The sequence below is a fragment of the Anolis sagrei genome, chromosome 6 (assembly GCF_037176765.1).
Source record: "Anolis sagrei isolate rAnoSag1 chromosome 6, rAnoSag1.mat, whole genome shotgun sequence".
Lineage (NCBI taxonomy): Eukaryota > Metazoa > Chordata > Lepidosauria > Squamata > Dactyloidae > Anolis > Anolis sagrei.
In genome coordinates, this window is record NC_090026.1 from 9,149,307 (window position 1) to 9,166,944 (window position 17,638).

At 41.6% G+C, this 17,638-nt stretch overlaps 1 protein-coding gene across 1 annotated transcript; it reads left to right on the forward strand.

Moving 5' to 3' along the window:
* Positions 1-1,479: 1,479 nt before the first annotated feature.
* On the forward strand, positions 1,480-17,347 carry SLC7A8 (solute carrier family 7 member 8). Its single transcript, XM_060780021.2, has 11 exons — positions 1,480-2,731; positions 6,357-6,561; positions 6,692-6,843; positions 13,093-13,218; positions 13,461-13,614; positions 13,708-13,831; positions 13,932-14,035; positions 15,051-15,147; positions 15,398-15,547; positions 16,445-16,622; positions 16,740-17,347. The coding sequence occupies exons 1-11, from the start codon at positions 2,605-2,607 to the stop codon at positions 16,955-16,957; spliced, it is 1,635 nt and encodes a 544-aa protein (XP_060636004.1). The 5' UTR covers positions 1,480-2,604; the 3' UTR covers positions 16,958-17,347.
* Positions 17,348-17,638: the final 291 nt, after the last annotated feature.

Consider the following 17,638-nt stretch of genomic DNA (forward strand, 5'->3'; position numbering starts at 1 on the left):
TCAAACTTTTTAAACAGAGGGCCAGGTAATAGTCCCTCAAACTGTTGGAGGGCTGGATTATAATTTGGAAAAAAAAATGAATGAATTCCTATGCACACTGCACATATCTTGTTTGTAGTGCAAAAATCACTTAAAACAATACAATAATTAAAATGAAAACAATTTTAACAAATATAAACTTATTAGCATTTCAGTGGGAAGTGTGGGCCTGTTTTTGGCTGATGAGATAGGATTGTTGTTGTTGTGTGCTTTCAAGCGGTTTCAGACTTAGGTTGACCCTGAGCGAGGGCCGGGTAAATTACATTGGAGGGCTGTATCTGGCCCTTGGGCCATAGTTTGAGGACCCCTTGCCATACAACCCGAAAAGCTACAACAACCCAGTGATTCTGGCCATGAAAGCCTTCGACAATTACAACATGGAGTTTGTGCAGGCACTTCAAGCTATTTAGAGAAGCAAAGAGGGGAGTGATGAGACATATAAAAGAATGATCAGATTGAGGTATCCTTTAATAAGATTATGCCATACAAGAGAAAAATGAGCATTTTTCTTTACAGAAACTATGCACCTATTGACTGTAGGAACTACCTGCCACGAGATTTCACAAAAATGGGTGGCAGTCTGGGAATAGTCTAGAAATCCCTTAGGGTGCATGTACACTGTAGAATGGGTACAGTTTGACACCACTTTCTGCCATGACTGGATGCCAAGGAATCATGGCACTTGTAGTTTAGGGAGGTACCCATACTTTTGGGCAGAGATCTTGCAAAACCACAACTTCCATGATTCCATAGCATTGACTCATGGCAGCTAAAGTAGGGTTAAACTATATTAATTTTGGGTTGTTGTAGGTTGTTTCGGGCTATATGGCCATGTTTTAGAGCAGGGGTCCTCAAACTAAGGCCCGGGGGGGGGGGGGCGGATATGGCCCTCCAAGGTAATTTACCCGGCCCTCGCTCAGGGTCAACCAAAGTCTGAAAATGACTTGAATGACACAACAACAGCAATCCTATCTAAAGACAAAAGCAGGCCCACACCTCCCATTGAAATACTATTAAGTTTATATTTGTTAAAATTGTTCTTCATTTTAATTATTGTATTGTTTTTAAGTGTTTTTTGCACTATAAATAAGAGATGTGCAGTGTGCATAGGAATTCATTCATGTTTTTTTTCAAATTATAATCTGGCCCTCCAACAGTTTGAGGAACTGTGACCTGGCCCTCTGTTTAAAAAGTTTGTGGACCCCTGTTTTAGAGGCATTCTCTCCTGACGTTTCGCCTGCATCTATGGCAAGCATCCTCAGAGGTAGTGAGGTCCAAATTACATTAATTTTACAGGGTAGACCCACTCTTAGTTTCTGGTAATGAAGGCTCATATAAACTAATATAAACAGGTATGGTACAGAGCTGGTATCACTGCAACTAATGTATATTCCTCGCCCTGAAACAGTGGATGGATGGAACACGATGGCTGTTATCTAACATGAGGAAAGGCAAGCCAAGCAGAGATGGCTGAGTCTCCGTTTGGGAAGAAGAGAGAGAGAGCGATGAAAATGGGATCTTTTGACTGATTCAGCTCCTATTGATGTGAGCAGGAAGGTAAGGGAGGAAGGAGGAGTCTGGCTCGATGTCTCCTGGAATCAAGGACTGACCCCCACCACACCCTTCGTCCGGCAGAAGCCGGTTCAGGTTCAGGCACATGAGCAACCCAGAGAGAGAAAAACACCAGGAGAGGGGAGCGGGGAGAGGGAGAAGGAACTGAGCTGAGGAAGGGAATGAGAAGCCAAGGCGTTTGGTGGGGAGAGAAAAAATCTCAGCCGGAACAAGGAAACGAGCTTATCAACAACAATCCAAAGGAGAGAGAGAGCCAGCTGTGATGAGAGAATAGCCTGGCAAAGAACACTCCAGGGATCTCTTTACAAAACTGAGCCAGAAGGAAGATCTAAGATAGTGCTGCTGATTAGACTGACTCTGTGATAGACGCGTGGGAGCTGAACAAACAAGATCAAACCAGTCGCTTTCCTCGCGCTATTGTGACTCTCCTCCTAGACTTCAGGGGAAACTTTGCAGAAGGAAACCGTCGAAACGTGAGAGAGAGAAAGAAAGGAATTCCTCGCCATCAGGAGCTGTGATTGGAGCTCCCACCTCATAGACAGGAAGATCAGCTTGGACCAAAAAATGGTTAACTACTAGCACGCATATACCAAAGGGCAATAGAGAGAGCCAGCTCAGTCTTAGCAGAATTGGTGTGAGAACCAAGGTAGGCTGAACTAGAATTAAGAAAGAGATAACAACTATCGGAGAGAAGGACTAGCTCTGAAAGGTAATTGGGACACTTTGATTCTCAAAATAGAAGCCCAGTTTCAAAGTCTATACAGTAAAGAGCTGCACCCATAAGTCCCAAATTGGACTACAAGACACATTGCTCCTGGGAGGTATACTTTGCTCCTTGCATAGGCCCTTTCCCAAAGGATTCAAGAACATAGTTGGATCACCAGGAATAGAACTAGTGCGGCTCAAATTCTGGGAGAACCAAATCCAAAGCCTTAAATCTTGTGTGGGAATCTATCACAAGACTCCAGGGTCTGCCTTGGAAGCCAGAACATCATGGAGGATGGAGCACGCCGACGAGGTGGTGCTGAGAAGAATTCAACTAACTCAGATAAATCAGACGGCGGTGGTGTCGCACTCAAGAAAGAGATTGGACTGATGAGCGCGTGCGGCATCATTGTGGGTGAGTGAGGATTCTGGTGGGATATGATTTCTTTGAATAAGATAAAATAATTTGCTCATTATCCTCTCAGATCAACAAGAAAGCAGACATTAGAGGGGGACACCTTGTGTTCTTCTGTATTCTGTTTTTTTCTCACTTCTTGAGAATAGAATGGAATATCAAAAGTATTTTTAGTTGCATGTTTTAATCCTCATTTTCAGTTTTAACCACTGCTGCTGCTTTTTGTGCCTTGCCTTTTCTGTCTCTAAACACCTGATAGTTGTCGGTTTGCATTACCACTCTGGTTACGGCTAGTCTTTTCCTCCCTAAAGCAGCTCCAAGGCCAGCCTCTAAACTCCTCCTAACCCTTGCTTGTTTTAGTTCTCTGTTGGAATAAAAACCATTTTCTTGGCCACTTCCCATTTTATGGCACTGTACTCCACCCTAAATCATTCTACATATTAGAAACCTCTCAATTGCAGGTTCTTGTGTCCCATCCTAGGAATGTTGGAACCTAAGCCGTCAGTGTGTGAAACTTGAATAAACACCTTTCTTGGCCCAGAAGAATTACAGAAACAAACAGTGATGTCAGCCAGCAAAGCTGCTTTGCCCCATGGGTTAATAGATCCATGTCAGGCAAGTCTTCTCTGAGTACACAAGTGTCCTCTGCCAAAAAGTAGCTGGGTTTCTAAACCGGACAAGCAGTTATGTCCTCCAATTAACCCTGCCTCAGAGGGAGGGAAAAAGAGTATTATCATTGGAAGCCTGGGGTGCCATGGCCCAATGGACTCTGGCTTGAAGGCTTACCAGCACAGCTGTGCAAGATCAGAGCACGTCCTAGCAGTTCTCCTCTTGGTCACAGGAGTTTGTTTTTCACTTCAGTGCCTTGAAGTGCCTGCCTTGGAGTGTTTTTATTCCAGCTCCATCAACCCCACTCCAGATGGCTCTGTTTCATCAGGTGCCAGGAGACCACTGAAACAAACACTTTGTGGAATGGAGGAAAAAGCACTTTGAGGGACATTTGAAAAACTGTGACTTCCCTTTCCATAGAAGCCTTACTAGCACTCCAAAGTACACCTAGCGTTTGAGCTCTTCTCTCCTTTCCTGAGCCACAGTACACTAAAAGTACATCTCTCCATCATGCCATGATAACAAGTTGATTGAAAATGTACATTTCATGCTCTGCTTCTTCCATTCAGTTCCTTGGGTAATTTTCTAAATAGGGAGAGTGAGTGGGTGAAGATGACTAAAGCCTAGCCTGAGCCTCTATTTTCCCAAAGCAAAGTTCATCTTGGGTTTTATTTTGCATTTCTTACCTTACTTTTAACAGGCTCATCCTTTGCTCCTGACCTCTTCTTTTGACAGATATATGTTCCTCTCCCAAGTCCCTTCTACACTGCCATATAAAATCCAGATTATTTGCTTTGAACTGGATTATTTAGCAATGTAGACTCGGGGCCCTTCCACACAGCCCTATATCCCAGAATACGAAGGCAGAAAATCCCACAATATCTGCTTTGAACTGGGTTATCTGTGTCCACAGTCAGATAATGTGGGATTTTCTGTCTCGATATCCTGGGATATAGGGCTGTGTGGAAGGGCCCTTATATAATCCAGTTAAAAGAAGACAAAGTGGATTATCTGCTTTGATAATCTGGATTATATGGCCGTGTAGAAGGGGCCTCAGTTTCACCAATCTGACAAGGTCTTTAGCTTGCTCTGCCAAAGAGTGCAGATGCCTCACCAAACTACAATTTTCATGATTCCATAGCACTGAGCCAGGGTAGTTAAAGTGGTGTCAAACTGCATTAATTCTGCAGTGTAGATGCATCCATAATGCAACCTGACATTACCCTGATGCTGTTTATAGCTACATCTCTGCCCAGTCCTTTGGCACTGATTCACAGCTGCAGAGTTTTAATTTTCTTAATGAAAAATGGTGAGAACATTTTCTGCCAAAGGACGAGAGAAACAGAACTTATCCACAAAGATGAAATGCTGGGCAGTGTATGCTATGAATATTTGAGCCAACAGTGTACTGGCATGGACAGATACATAAATAATAGATAGGTGTACAAAAATGGAAAGAGGTGATTTATCTAGACGAATATGTTTATATCATAGATGAGACAATTTGACTTACCAATAACTGTTTTTAAAAGTTAGTTGTTATATATTGGAATCACCACTGCTATGCATTGAGCATCTCTCATCTCAAAAAATAGTATTCAGAATGGTTATGGCCATTGAACCCATGTTTCAAATGACAGGACTTTGTCTTTGCAAGGGTAACCATATATATTGGCCTTAGCATAATTCCTTTAATATGATAGCTTGAAGTGGTAGGTAAATATATTGTTTTTAAAAGATTAAAAAGCAAATATTAAAAATGCAAGTGTTAAATATCAATTAAAATGATCTACTTAACCTTTTAAAAACAGATGTAAACTCAGAACAGTTTTCAAATTGAGCAGTAGAAACAACAATGAAGAACTCATCAGATTATTGTCTTGAATTTGTGTTGAATTGAGCCTTAGCTTTATGTGGGTCTGAAAACAATCAGGTAGAAGGCTCAAATTCAAAAACAGCTATGTTGCGAAACATGCTAAACTGTGAATTTCATGATGTTTGATCTCCTGTCTGGACACTTACAGTCTCAGAACAGATGATTAAATCTCAATCCTATATATATTTACTTAGAATTGAGTGCTTCCTACTTTTAGGAGGTTCCAGTCAACATATATGACTTAAAATGGAACTCAAAGTCTTGGATTGGTTAAATGAGTGACATCACCTCCTGAAAAAACTGAGCTGAATCAATAAGTTGTGATCTGACAGCTTTGAAGCATATGAAAGATTTGTTCAATAATAATTTCATAGTATAAATAAAATGGTAACTTTATATGCAACAGACTACTACACAGAATTACTTGCCAGCATAGCCTACCTTACTGCTAGGAATGTGAGGTAGACAACCACAAGACTATGTGCGTATTTCTAATGCCCAAGGCATTAAATAATGTTTATTCCAAATTAAGTATGCTTAGCATTACTAGAAAGTAAACTCCTTTGAACATTATGGTACTAATTTCTAAGTAAATATATATAACATTACCTGGTAAGCTATTTTGAAAAGTTTATGTCAGCAGTTTAATATTTTCCATAGTTTCAGTAAAATTCTAATCCAGTATAAGTATACATAGGATTGTGGCCTAATAAAATGTTCTAATATCATACTGAGCATCTCTGGTTTCAGGCAGCCAACTATGTATATAGAGACAGTCAAGAAAACAGAATGATTGGTTGTAAAGCAAAGTGATGTGAATAGCTATTGTTTTAAAAAGTCTTATAAATGGTACACAAACATGAAGGTTTCTGATGTGGTTAACTAAATTAAGGTATAGGATTTAATTTGGGGGGAAAGCTGTTTACTTCTCTTCTTGATATGTAAAGCAGCTGACATTTAAATGTCAATCTAAGTTAACCTTTCTCATTAAACATGTGGGATACATTACCTTCCTTGGATCAGTGTCTTTTAGACCTGCAAACCTCAACAGATATCACCACATTTCCTGCAAAGTTTCCCTTCTTATCATAAATATTAATGATCTTTAATTATTGGATCCCTCTATTGTTTTTTCTTCAGGTAACATAATTGGATCAGGAATCTTTGTATCACCAAAGGGAGTGTTGGAGAATGCTGGCTCAGTAGGTTTGGCGTTGATTGTGTGGATTGTCACTGGTCTGATCACAGCTGTAGGAGCGCTATGCTATGCAGAACTGGGAGTCACCATCCCGAAGTCTGGAGGAGACTATTCCTATGTCAAAGACATCTTTGGAGGACTGGCTGGGTAAGAGACAAAATATGCATTTGTGTGGGCTTGTAATAAAACCAGTGAATCAAGATGTAAAGGGGGTGGGGGTGCTGATTTGAAATAAAAAGGATTGGTTGTATTCTTGAGCATATGTTTCTTTTTCAAGGTTTTTGCGGTTATGGATTGCTGTGCTGGTGATCTACCCCACCAATCAGGCAGTAATTGCCCTCACTTTCTCAAACTATGTACTTCAGCCACTTTTTCCCACTTGCTTTCCCCCAGAAACTGGACTGCGGTTGCTAGCTGGTGTTTGTCTTTGTAAGTATGAAATCCACCTTCTTAGCAAGGTATATTCTTCAGCTGCTGTCATCTTTTCAATTGAGTGAAGCTTGATATTGACAATTTGTAAGTTCCTGACAAGATATAATTGTAGGCCCCTTCTACACTGCCTTATATCCCAGGATCTGATCCCAGATTATCTGTTTATCCCGGATTATCTGACAGTGAAGGGCCATATAATACAGGACTCTTCCAGACAGGTCCTATATCCCAATATCTGATTCCAGGTTTTCTGCTTTAAACTGGATTATATGTGTCAGCATTGCCAGATAATCTAGGATAAAAAGAAAGCCTGAGAGAGCAGATCCTGTGATATAGGGCCTGTCTGGGGGCCCTTCCATATAGCCCTATGTCTCAGAATATCAAAGCAGAAAATCCCACAATATCTGCTTTCAACTTGGTTATCTGAGTCTACATTCAGATAACGTGGGATTTTCTGCCTTGATATTCTGGGATATAGGGCTGTGTGGAAGGGCCTGCAGTTCAAAGCAGATAACCTGAGATCAGATCCTGGGTATAAGGACAGTGTAGAAGGGTTCTTAAATGCAATCTGTTTAAAGATTTACAGAAAAAGAGAATCCAGCTCTTAGGAAATATAAGTTCTTTGGACTGTTTAGGTGGAATTACTCTTCTTGTAATTTGACTCTAATTGTTTGGGTTCTATTCTGTGGAGCAACAGCAAACAAGCATGCTCAGTCTTCAATGTATATCAGTGTTTCTCAACCTGGGGGTCAGGATCCCTGGAGGGTTCATGAAGGGGTGTCAGTGGGGTCGCCAAAGATAATCAGTATTTTCTGTTGGTCATAGGGTTCTGTGTGGAAAGTTTGGCCCAATTCTATTATAGATGGGGCTCAGAATTCTCTTTGATTGTAGGTGAACTATAAATCCCAGCAAATACAACTCCCAAATGTCAAGGTCTATTTTCCCCAAACTCCACCAGTGTTCACATTTGGGCGTATTGAATATTCATGCCAAGTTTGGTCCAGATCTATCATTGTTTGAGTCCATAGTGCTCTTTGGATGTAGGTGAACCACAACTCCAAAACTCAAGGTTAATGCCCACCAAACCCTTCCAGTATTTTCTCTTGGTCATAGGAGTTCTGTGTGCCAAGTTTGGTTCAATTCCATCACTGGTGGAGTTCTGAATGGTCTTTAATTGCTGGTGAACTATAAATCCCAGCAACTACAACTCCCAAATGGCAAAATCAACCTCCCCAACCCCACCAGTATTAAAATTTGGGCGTATCGGGTATTTGTGCCAAATTTGGGGCCAGTGAATGAAAATCCTGCATATCAGATATTTACATTACAATTTATAACAGTAGCAAAAATGCAGTTATGAAGTAGCAACAAAAATAATGTTATGGTTGGGGGTCACCACAACATGAGGAACTCTGTATTAAGGGGTCACAGCACTAGCAAGGTTGAGAAACACTGATCTATATGATGTCTTTTAGGATCATTAACATTTTGGTACCCAAAACACATAGTCATCCCCGAGGAGCATGTATAGCATTGATTATCGTGCTGTTTCTACACATTTGAATGATTATTATTTTAAACCTTTAAGACCTGTTGTGATGTTGCAGCTAGAGAGTCAGCACTGACACAAGGAGACATGTATATGATTTTCAGCATGTTTTAGTGGGTGATCTTGAGAGCCAGACCCCTTTGATAATCTGGAGATATGGCAGTGTAGAAGGGATCCCAGACTGTCTTCCTCTCTACTTCCTAGAATTGGCTTCAGACTGTCCTCCTTACTTCCTAGAATTGGGGTGAGGCTAAAAAGACATATTTCTCCGAGGTCTGTGGAATTAGCATGTTTCAGTCACTTTCCCACCCTTTCCACTGCTCCAGAAGCTAGTATTTAGGAATCTTTGGGCCCTGCCACACAGCCGTATAACCCAGAATATAAAGACAGATAATCTACAATATCTGCTTTGACTTGGATTATCTGAGTCCACACTGCTATATAATCCAGTTCAATGTGGATTTTATACAGCTGTGTGGAAGAGGCCCTTATTGCAGGGAATGGTCTCATTTTAGCAAATACATGCATCATACTTTTGAATCCTTTTCCTCTCATTCATTCCTGCACAGACCTTTCCACATTTGTGGTTGTGCGTTTACTCCAAGCTTAGTCACTGAGGAGTGGGCAATTTTATACCTAGTAACTCAAAGAATATTTGGGAATTATTATCCTTGCAGAGGTTACTTTAGGACATCAAACACCAGCAAGATCAGGCAGAAACTGGTTTTGTTCCTTTCTTTCCAGACCCACAGCAGGGGGAGGGGAAAAAAGGATGAGTGATGGCCCGGGAGAGGTTTTGGCTGAAGCACTTATGCAAGCCAGCTGCTGCAGCTCAGCAAGAGCTTATTAATCAGGTCAAAGCCAGTTATTCAGTGCTGAGTCAGCAAAAATGAAGGAGTATATGTGCATATAACAGAACGACTGAGAAGAGAAAATCCACATTTCCTCCAAGACCTAAAAAATGAGGAACTGCTTCTGTCTCAATCTCAAAGACTGTAGAGATAGAAAATGATAAAACAGTCTAGATCAGTAAACAGCTTGGAGTGTTTGAAGAAAGTGATAAAAGAATCTCACTGGACTGTGGGTTTTGATCAAGGGGTATATTTTTTAAAAATTTATCATCAGGATGTCAGAATAACTTTAAAAGGCAAATTAGCTCAAGGGGACTTTGTGGCTGATAGTTGGAGGCAAGCTTTGGGTGGTATCCCTTTGTGCTACAGGCTAAAATTGGGTAGTGTCACCAGAGTCCTGTTAAGCAAATCTTAATCTGTCTTATCTGTATGTCGTAGTTTCTGCTTCCTATCTCCATGGTGACGCAAGCAAGTGACCTAGAAGTGGTTAGAATGTTGTTTTCCTGTACCAGTCTCAGCTTGGTGGCTAAAGAATGGCCTGGATAAAATCATGAGTGCTCTAAAAAAGGAGGCACAAATGCTGTGGAGGTGGCATTACTGGTCACTGACCTCTCTGAACCAAGCGCCGAATCTATTTTGGGGGCAGGAACAGGGTAGCAGGATGGCTGGTCTGGATCAGCCCCCAGGACAGCCTGTGCTAAAAATTTAGCAACAACTCTGAAACACACCCTCCTGCAATAGTGTCATCCCCAAGACTGTGTTTGAAAGGGAAAAAAACACCAGGAAACTGAAAACTCACTGGCCTTACTCCAGTCCTGCTGGGTGCCAGGAATACTGAGAAACAAGGGAACTTCCAGGAGTTCGGTCTTTGGGATGGAACATAATATATTTTTGTCACATTGCAAAGCTCCTATCTCTTAAAAATTTTCCAGTAGGGGATAGATACTCATCACCCCCACACAGTACTCCAACATAAATCTTTATGGAATACCATACTCAGATTGAAACATTAATGTTAGATCTATTTCTGGCTCCTCCTAGGAACCCATTTTGAAACTCTAGCTAGGCCTAATCTATTCTTGTGATCTCGCAGGCAAATCTAGCTCCTGATCTTAGAAGTAAACATATACAGTACTTTGTAGGGATTTGCTGAAACAAGCCCAAGTCACCATATTTAACCTAATATTGAAAAAGGGATTGTACAATTGGCTTCATTTCCTAATCTGTGCTCGATATGCTCTACTCGCATGTCATTCATCTCCTAACCCCAATGCCTAAAGAATCCACATCGTCCCCAGTTTTGCTTCATGTAATATGTACCCCGATTCTCCTGTGCTTTGATGTATAAATGGGATAAATTATTTAGAATGTGCATTCTACAACAGTATATGCAAACTAGTTATTTCTTAATAAAAATAATGCTCCCATTAAGTAATCTATTTCATCATGATGAATAAAGATTAGCACGTTCCAACCTGTGTATAGCAGCTGTTTGTCTTTTCCCACATGCAGATTCTCTTTTTATTGGAAAAACTTTGTGTGAAGTTGCCTAAAGATGCAAATCCTTTAATCTCTCTCTTCCTCTAACTCCTATACCCAAAGTGATTTTCTACTAAACTCCAAGTTTCCTGTTTTGACTTGAACTTGTGCAAAAGGGGATGCTGAATCAGCAGGGAAGTTTCCATTTCCTTTTACTCTGTTTAGGTTTGGGAGCCTGTTGACTCTCCCCTCTCTTACCCTGCCCTGCAAGAGAAAAGATGAAAGCAAGAACAAGAGACTGGACAGATAATAGAATAATAGTACTGGGGGGGGGGGGGGGGGGTACCCCAGAGGTTATCTATTCCACCACCCTGAATATAAATGTCTTTAAGAAGTGACCAACAGGTTTCTGTTTTTTTTTAAAAAAAAACCAATGAAGGAAAATCTGCTACTTTTGAAAGTAATCTGTGTCACCCCAAAGCACCTGTTCTCCTCAGGAAGACCTTTCTTATATTCAATCAGTGTTCCTCTTTTTAATTTGAATCTCTTGTTTGAATCATATTTTCTGGAGCAGCAGAAAGGAAGTTTATTAGTATGACACAATTAAATCTCCCAACAACCAGGATAGATCACAAAAAAGCAAAACAATATAACTCCCCTCTAACATACAGGTCCACAGGCCCGTAGCCAGGATTTCGATTCGGGGGGGGGGGGGGCTGAGTTTGTTTCGGGAGGGGGGGCTGAGTCTGAGTGAAAGAGGGTCTACCCTAGTATCGTTACCCCAATACCCCCATGCATATGGGATATATTGAGTATGGTGATCAGATAATGATATGAATAAACGTAACAGTTTAAATAATGCACCAGTAAGGCCTTTTTGCGAACCACCATGAGAATTTGGGGGGGGGGGGGCTGAAGCCCCTCGAGCCCCCCCCCCCCGGCTACATGCCTGCAGGTCCATGCAGGTGTTTACTTATATTGTAAGGACACGGCTGTCATATGTGAGATCTCAGAATCTTCTCTGTCTCCTTAAGGATTTCTAGCATAGCCTGCTTTTTACACTCCACAAAAACTGCTGTGTCTCTTCCTCAGCTAGTATAATGTCTAGGATGGGAGGTTGCTTATCTGTTTTGATAGCTGGGAGTAGACACAGCAAGACAAATAGTTATGTAGGCTAAATGTCATTTGTTTATTGAATTCAGACTGTTTGTGTCTCAAAAAGAGGCAACATGTCAGGGATGTTTTGTTTGTCAGTGTTTAGTGCCAGATTATGATACAGTTATGATCTGTTGTAAAATGCATATACAGCTGGCATTTTATGATGGAAAAAGGCGTGAGTGGCCAGTAAGCAACATTTGCCCCCCACATCACATCTGCTAAGTTAAAAAACTTTTGCTAAGATGGTTTTGCATATTTTACAAAGGTTTTGCTTGTTTGCATTCATCAAAGAGAAAATGTGGATGTATTCATGTGTCTTGGCAGTGTTATTGTTCCTGTATGTACACAAGTAAGCAGGCAAAGCTCATGAATGCTGGGAAAACTATTTGTATACATGGAAGTTTCTCAGTTCTGCCTTTCATCTTCAGATAATATAAAAATGCCGTGTATGTATTCTTGTGAGAAGAGTGAAAATGGGGTAGCATTGGAAATGGACTAGATGGAATGTCTGCTTTCTAATTCCTTTTTGCTAGGAGCCAGGTGCTCAAACGGCGGAGACACGTCTGTTGGTCTGTCTGTCTGATGTAAATGCTGTCTGTGTGCTGCTGGGTTAGTAGGGTCCAGTTTGTCTGTTTGTGTAGATGGGATGTTTTGGTGCAGTCAGGCTGGAAGCCAAATAGGTCACAGCCTCCCTCTTCTTGTTTGTTTTTCATTCTCTTGGCTATCCAAGAACATTAATTGGAACCTTGTTTCATTCCTTTCCATATACTGCAGTACACAGATTTAACCCTAGGTTGCAACCCCAAGCACGGGGTCACTGATCCTAAATTGTGTTAGACAGGTAGAGAGAGAGAGAGAGAGAGAGAGAGAATGGTGGAGTAAATGTCTGCAATCACCTCTACCCAGAAAAACTGTTGACTCTGAAGAATAACCTTGCTGCAAATCATTGGAAGTATAGTTGTGCTGCTATTTTATAGTGAGAGGTAGTGACATAGTAACAGATCTTGCTAGGCTATAATCAAACTTTGGCTTAAAGCAAAGAAAACAGTACGGTAGTTGTCTTTGACCAGCAAAGTGCCAGGATTTTTCCAAGACACATTGCTGCTAGCATTATCAAAAGCCATGAATCTGGCCTTGATTGGGAAATTTGTGCCAGGAAACGAATACCGACAGTCCATCTCTTCACCTATTTTTCCTCTTTTACTACAGTACTGCTGACCTGGGTGAACTGTGCTAGTGTACGTTGGGCCACACGTGTCCAGGATATCTTCACAGCAGGAAAACTGCTGGCACTGGGGCTCATCATTGTCATGGGAGTCGTGCAGATCTGCAAAGGTGAGACCCAGACTGAACAGGCAAAGTAGGAGCCAGGATTTCCCTAACATGCTCTACTTGTTCACTCAGGGGGAATAAGCTCCATGATTTAAAAACCTCCATTCTTTAATAAGCTGATTTAGAGAGTGGATTGGTTTCCATAGTTTCTTGCCCTAGTTGGCATTGAAAAGTACAAGAATTAGGAGAGAGAAAGAGAACAATCCACATCTACCAGTCTAATGAACGCTTTCTTCTCTCCACAGGTGAATACTTCTGGCTGGAGCCAAAACATGCCTTTGAGTTCTTCCAGACGCCAGATGTGGGACTGGTGGCTCTCGCCTTTTTACAGGGCTCTTTTGCCTACGGGGGCTGGAACTTCCTCAACTATGTCACAGAAGAGCTTGTTGACCCTTACAAGTGAGCCAGGGACAACCTAATAGCAGAGAAGGGGTTAGAGGCTCACCTTCATACTTGTTTCTCCTCTTCCACCACAACTCTTTTTCTACACAGGAACCTGCCTCGTGCCATCTTCATCTCCATTCCCCTGGTCACCTTTGTCTACGTCTTCGCCAATGTGGCTTATGTCACTGCCATGTCACCCCAAGAGTTGCTGGCCTCTAATGCTGTTGCAGTGGTGAGGCCCCATGTCTATCCCATTGTGCAAATTCCCTTTCCTCCCAAAGTTCCAAAGGGGATCACAGCTAATAACCTATTCTCTATTCATTTCGTCCTAGACATTTGGGGAGAAGTTATTAGGCGTCATGGCTTGGATCATGCCCATCTCTGTTGCCCTTTCCACATTTGGAGGAGTCAATGGATCACTCTTCACTTCCTCTAGGTAAGTTAAGATTACTTTCAAGCAGACATAACAAGAGCCAGTTTGGATTAACCCAAAGGTCTGTTTAGTGCATTCTGTTTACACAGTGGCCAATCTGTTGCTATGGGAAGCCCACTAGAGGGACAAGAGTACATTTGAATCTCTCATTTCATGCAATCCCCCCCTCCCGAACTGATTTTTGAGCTGTTAATTCTAGAGGTGACAAATAGCCATCCTGACTAGTAGCCATTGATGACTTCATCCTTCATGAATGTATCCACTTGCCTTTTGAAGCCATCTAAATTGTGGCTTGGAGTTCCGAAGCTTTACAGTTTATGTGAATTTCTCATTCAATTTTGGCTTTTATTTGATTAGAGCAAGAAAGCTCCCTTTATATCTTCTGCACACCATGCATAGTTTTACACCATTCCATCACTATTTTCCTAAAGCCTTGTAATGTTCCCTTATCCCTATTGTGGATACTTTTGGTTACAATTTTTTTTACACATTTTGTAGTTTTATTACTTTTTTTAAGTGCAGTGGCCAGGATCTTGCTCATGTATAGGTCCCATATTTTGAAGTCTGCAACTTTCAGGTTCTTTAACAGTACCCACCACCCATACCTACACTGCTCCCCATGTCTTTATAAGTGCTGCCACTCTGACATACTGTGACATACCACCTACATTAGGATTGGAGAAATATGGTAGTATTTTAAGGTTGATTAATTTTAATGTGGTATTGTTTTATGTATTGATGATGTGAATTACATTTTCCTTTAATAGTGATTGATGTATCTGTATTTATTGCACCATATGTATTTGTAAGCCACCCCGAGTTCATTTTGGGAGATGGTGGCAGGGTAGAAATAAAGTTCATTTATTTATTTAACCTATTTGAGCATTTTCTAGTCTTTCTTGAGTCACAATCTAGTTCAGAGTGTGTTTTCATATCATCCCTAGTGTGGATTAAAACAGATCAACAATCTTACATGTCCTTGTTTGTATTTCTGATAACATCTTTCCATCATTCCCAGGCTCTTTTTTGCTGGAGCACGGGAAGGACACCTCCCCAGTGTACTGGCTATGATTCATGTGCGACGCTGCACTCCCATCCCTGCCTTACTCTTCACTGTGAGTTGATAGCAGAGAGACTGGGAGGGGGTGGGATTAGGGTGCTCAGATGGTATGTGGGCTGAGGGGGTGAGTATATAGCAGGAAAGGACTGAAGTGGCTGCAACTACGGACTCTGGGAAAGGCATTTTTAGAAGAATTATTGGGACCAGTGAGCAGATGATGTCATTTTTGGCAAACTAGGATGCCTAAAGTAATTCCTTTACATCCACATGTTTCCTTATTTTCACTCTTTGCTTGTCTTCGGCAGTGCCTTTCAACATTGCTGATGCTGGTTACAAGTGACATATATACCCTGATCAATTATGTGGGCTTCATCAACTACCTCTTCTATGGGGTGACTGTGGCTGGCCAAGTTGTGCTACGCTGGCGGGAACCTCACCGACCTCGTCCCATCAAGGTAAAGAGCCCCTGCCACATGACCCTTGCCATCTGTTTATCAGCTGATGCATCCTCTTCTTACACCAGTTTTGCTTTCCCCAGGAGCCATTTGTGGTGGGTTAAGTTATTACTGATTTAAAGCAAGTTGGAAACATTTTGAATTCATAATGTTTACGATAACAAGTAGAACATAACTAAATAGAGATTTATACCATTCAGGAATATAATCCTGAAGTCCAGTTTTTATAGTATAGTACCGTGTTTCTCCAGGAAACATCAGTTCAAGACTACTGGAGTTATAGTGATAATGCTTGACCAAAAAATATCTTGTAACTTGAACTTGTAGGAGTAACTTGTAACTTTAATACAATCTTTTTGACAAAGTCATGGATATGTTTTAAGAGACTGAGTTGACTTATATATAGAAATACCTGTAGAACCAAAAAAACAGTTAATATGACTTAAATTTTGAAAAGAAAATAATTTAGGCTACATTCCAAACACTTCAATTATGAACAGTGAGTGGGCCCTATTTCCTAGTAAACATACATAAGATAAAATCTAATTTTCAATTTTAATAAAAATTTGGTTTGCATCCACTTGCGTCCTTCATAGCCTCCGTTCAACAGACATATTAGGATTGTTTTGTCCATAAAATGTTTTATTTTCATGAGCATCTACTCTGTAGGGTCAAATGTTAGGGTCTTTCCCATCACTTGTCACCTGATCCTTTTGGGTAGCCAAACTGGGGACCAAGCCTTCTGCATGAAAAGCATGAACTCTACCCACTGTGATGGCTCCTCCCACCTCTGCCAACCAACCCCTTGCTAGACAAGAAGACCCCCCATCACCCCTTTCCCTGAATCCCTTTTTCCTACTGTTCCCACCTGGACCAAACCCATCTTCTCCTTCCCAGGTGAGCCTGTTCTTCCCCATAATTTACCTGCTGTTCTGGGCCTTCCTGTTGGTGTTCAGCTTATGGTCAGAACCCGTGGTTTGTGGCATTGGTCTGGCCATCATGCTGACAGGAGTCCCTGTCTACTTCCTGGGGGTGCACTGGGAGCACAAACCACCCGCCATCCACACGTTTATTGGTGAGTAATGGGCAGACCGAGGGGAGAGCAGATGGATGAAAGTGTGTAGGTGTGCTGAGATCATAGGTTTTGTGGTCTTCCTGTTAAAACTCATCTCTTTACCCCTTCTTCTTACAGATGTAGTCACACGGGCAGGACAGAAGCTTTGTCTTGTTGTGTATCCAGAGATGGGTACAGAGCAACCAGAAAACAACCTCAGTAAAGAGACCAAAGAGCAACTTGAGCCAATGTGTGGAACCGAACCCCTCAGCACTGAGCTATTTTACTCCCTGGGAGGGGAGGAGCAGCAGCCAGCCACGGACTGCACAGTGCCGCCTCTGTTGGGTTTGAAATGAATTGGAGCACCTTGCTCCCACTTTGCTCTTTACAGCACCACATCCTTGGACTGGAATGGCTGTGAATGCCTCACTGTCACCCCTTTCCTTCCAGTGGCAAAGCCTTGCTGGGTCTGGTGAACCCACACTCGCCATTCCCCACCTTCAGTGCCCTTTGCTGGAGCTGGAAAAAAACCGGGAGCTTTCTTCACAGCCTGCAGTCCCACAGTCAGGTCCCCTCACACCCTGCTGGAAGGGGCTCCCTTGTTGTTGCCTTATATTGCTGGAATATTTTCATTGGTTTTGAACCTCATTGGGAGGGAAAGTCAGTCCCTCTCAGTTTTTGTGTCCTTGTATTTTTCACTTCTCTCTTTTTCTCTTTTTTTGATGTAATAAATTAAACTCAACTTGCCCTGTCTATTTTCTTAAATGCAGGATGCTGACACATTATTCAGGACACACAGAATTCCAGGCTTGCTAAGACACCAACCACTTGGTCAAAACTTGCACTTTGATGGAAACTCATACATTGCTGCATGCAGTTTTTCAAAAACAAGTTTTTCAAAAATCAAAATGTCTAGAAAATAGCAGGAAGGCTCTGTCATGCTTGTTTCTTAATATAGACTTATACGGGGATCACAGCCATTGTTTCTGCTGAGAAAATGCTGGTGTTATGTATTAATCTCTGTGGGATGTGAATAT

Bases quoted from the DNA above. Each gene is read 5' to 3' on its own strand.
- SLC7A8 (XM_060780021.2), top strand. From the start codon at position 2,605: ATGGAGGATGGAGCACGCCGACGAGGTGGTGCTGAGAAGAATTCAACT. The intron at 2,732-6,356 runs GTGAGTGAGGAT...TTTTTTCTTCAG, and splicing joins CGCGTGCGGCATCATTGTGG to GTAACATAATTGGATCAGGA. The intron at 13,615-13,707 runs GTGAGCCAGGGA...TTTTCTACACAG, and splicing joins GAGCTTGTTGACCCTTACAA to GAACCTGCCTCGTGCCATCT.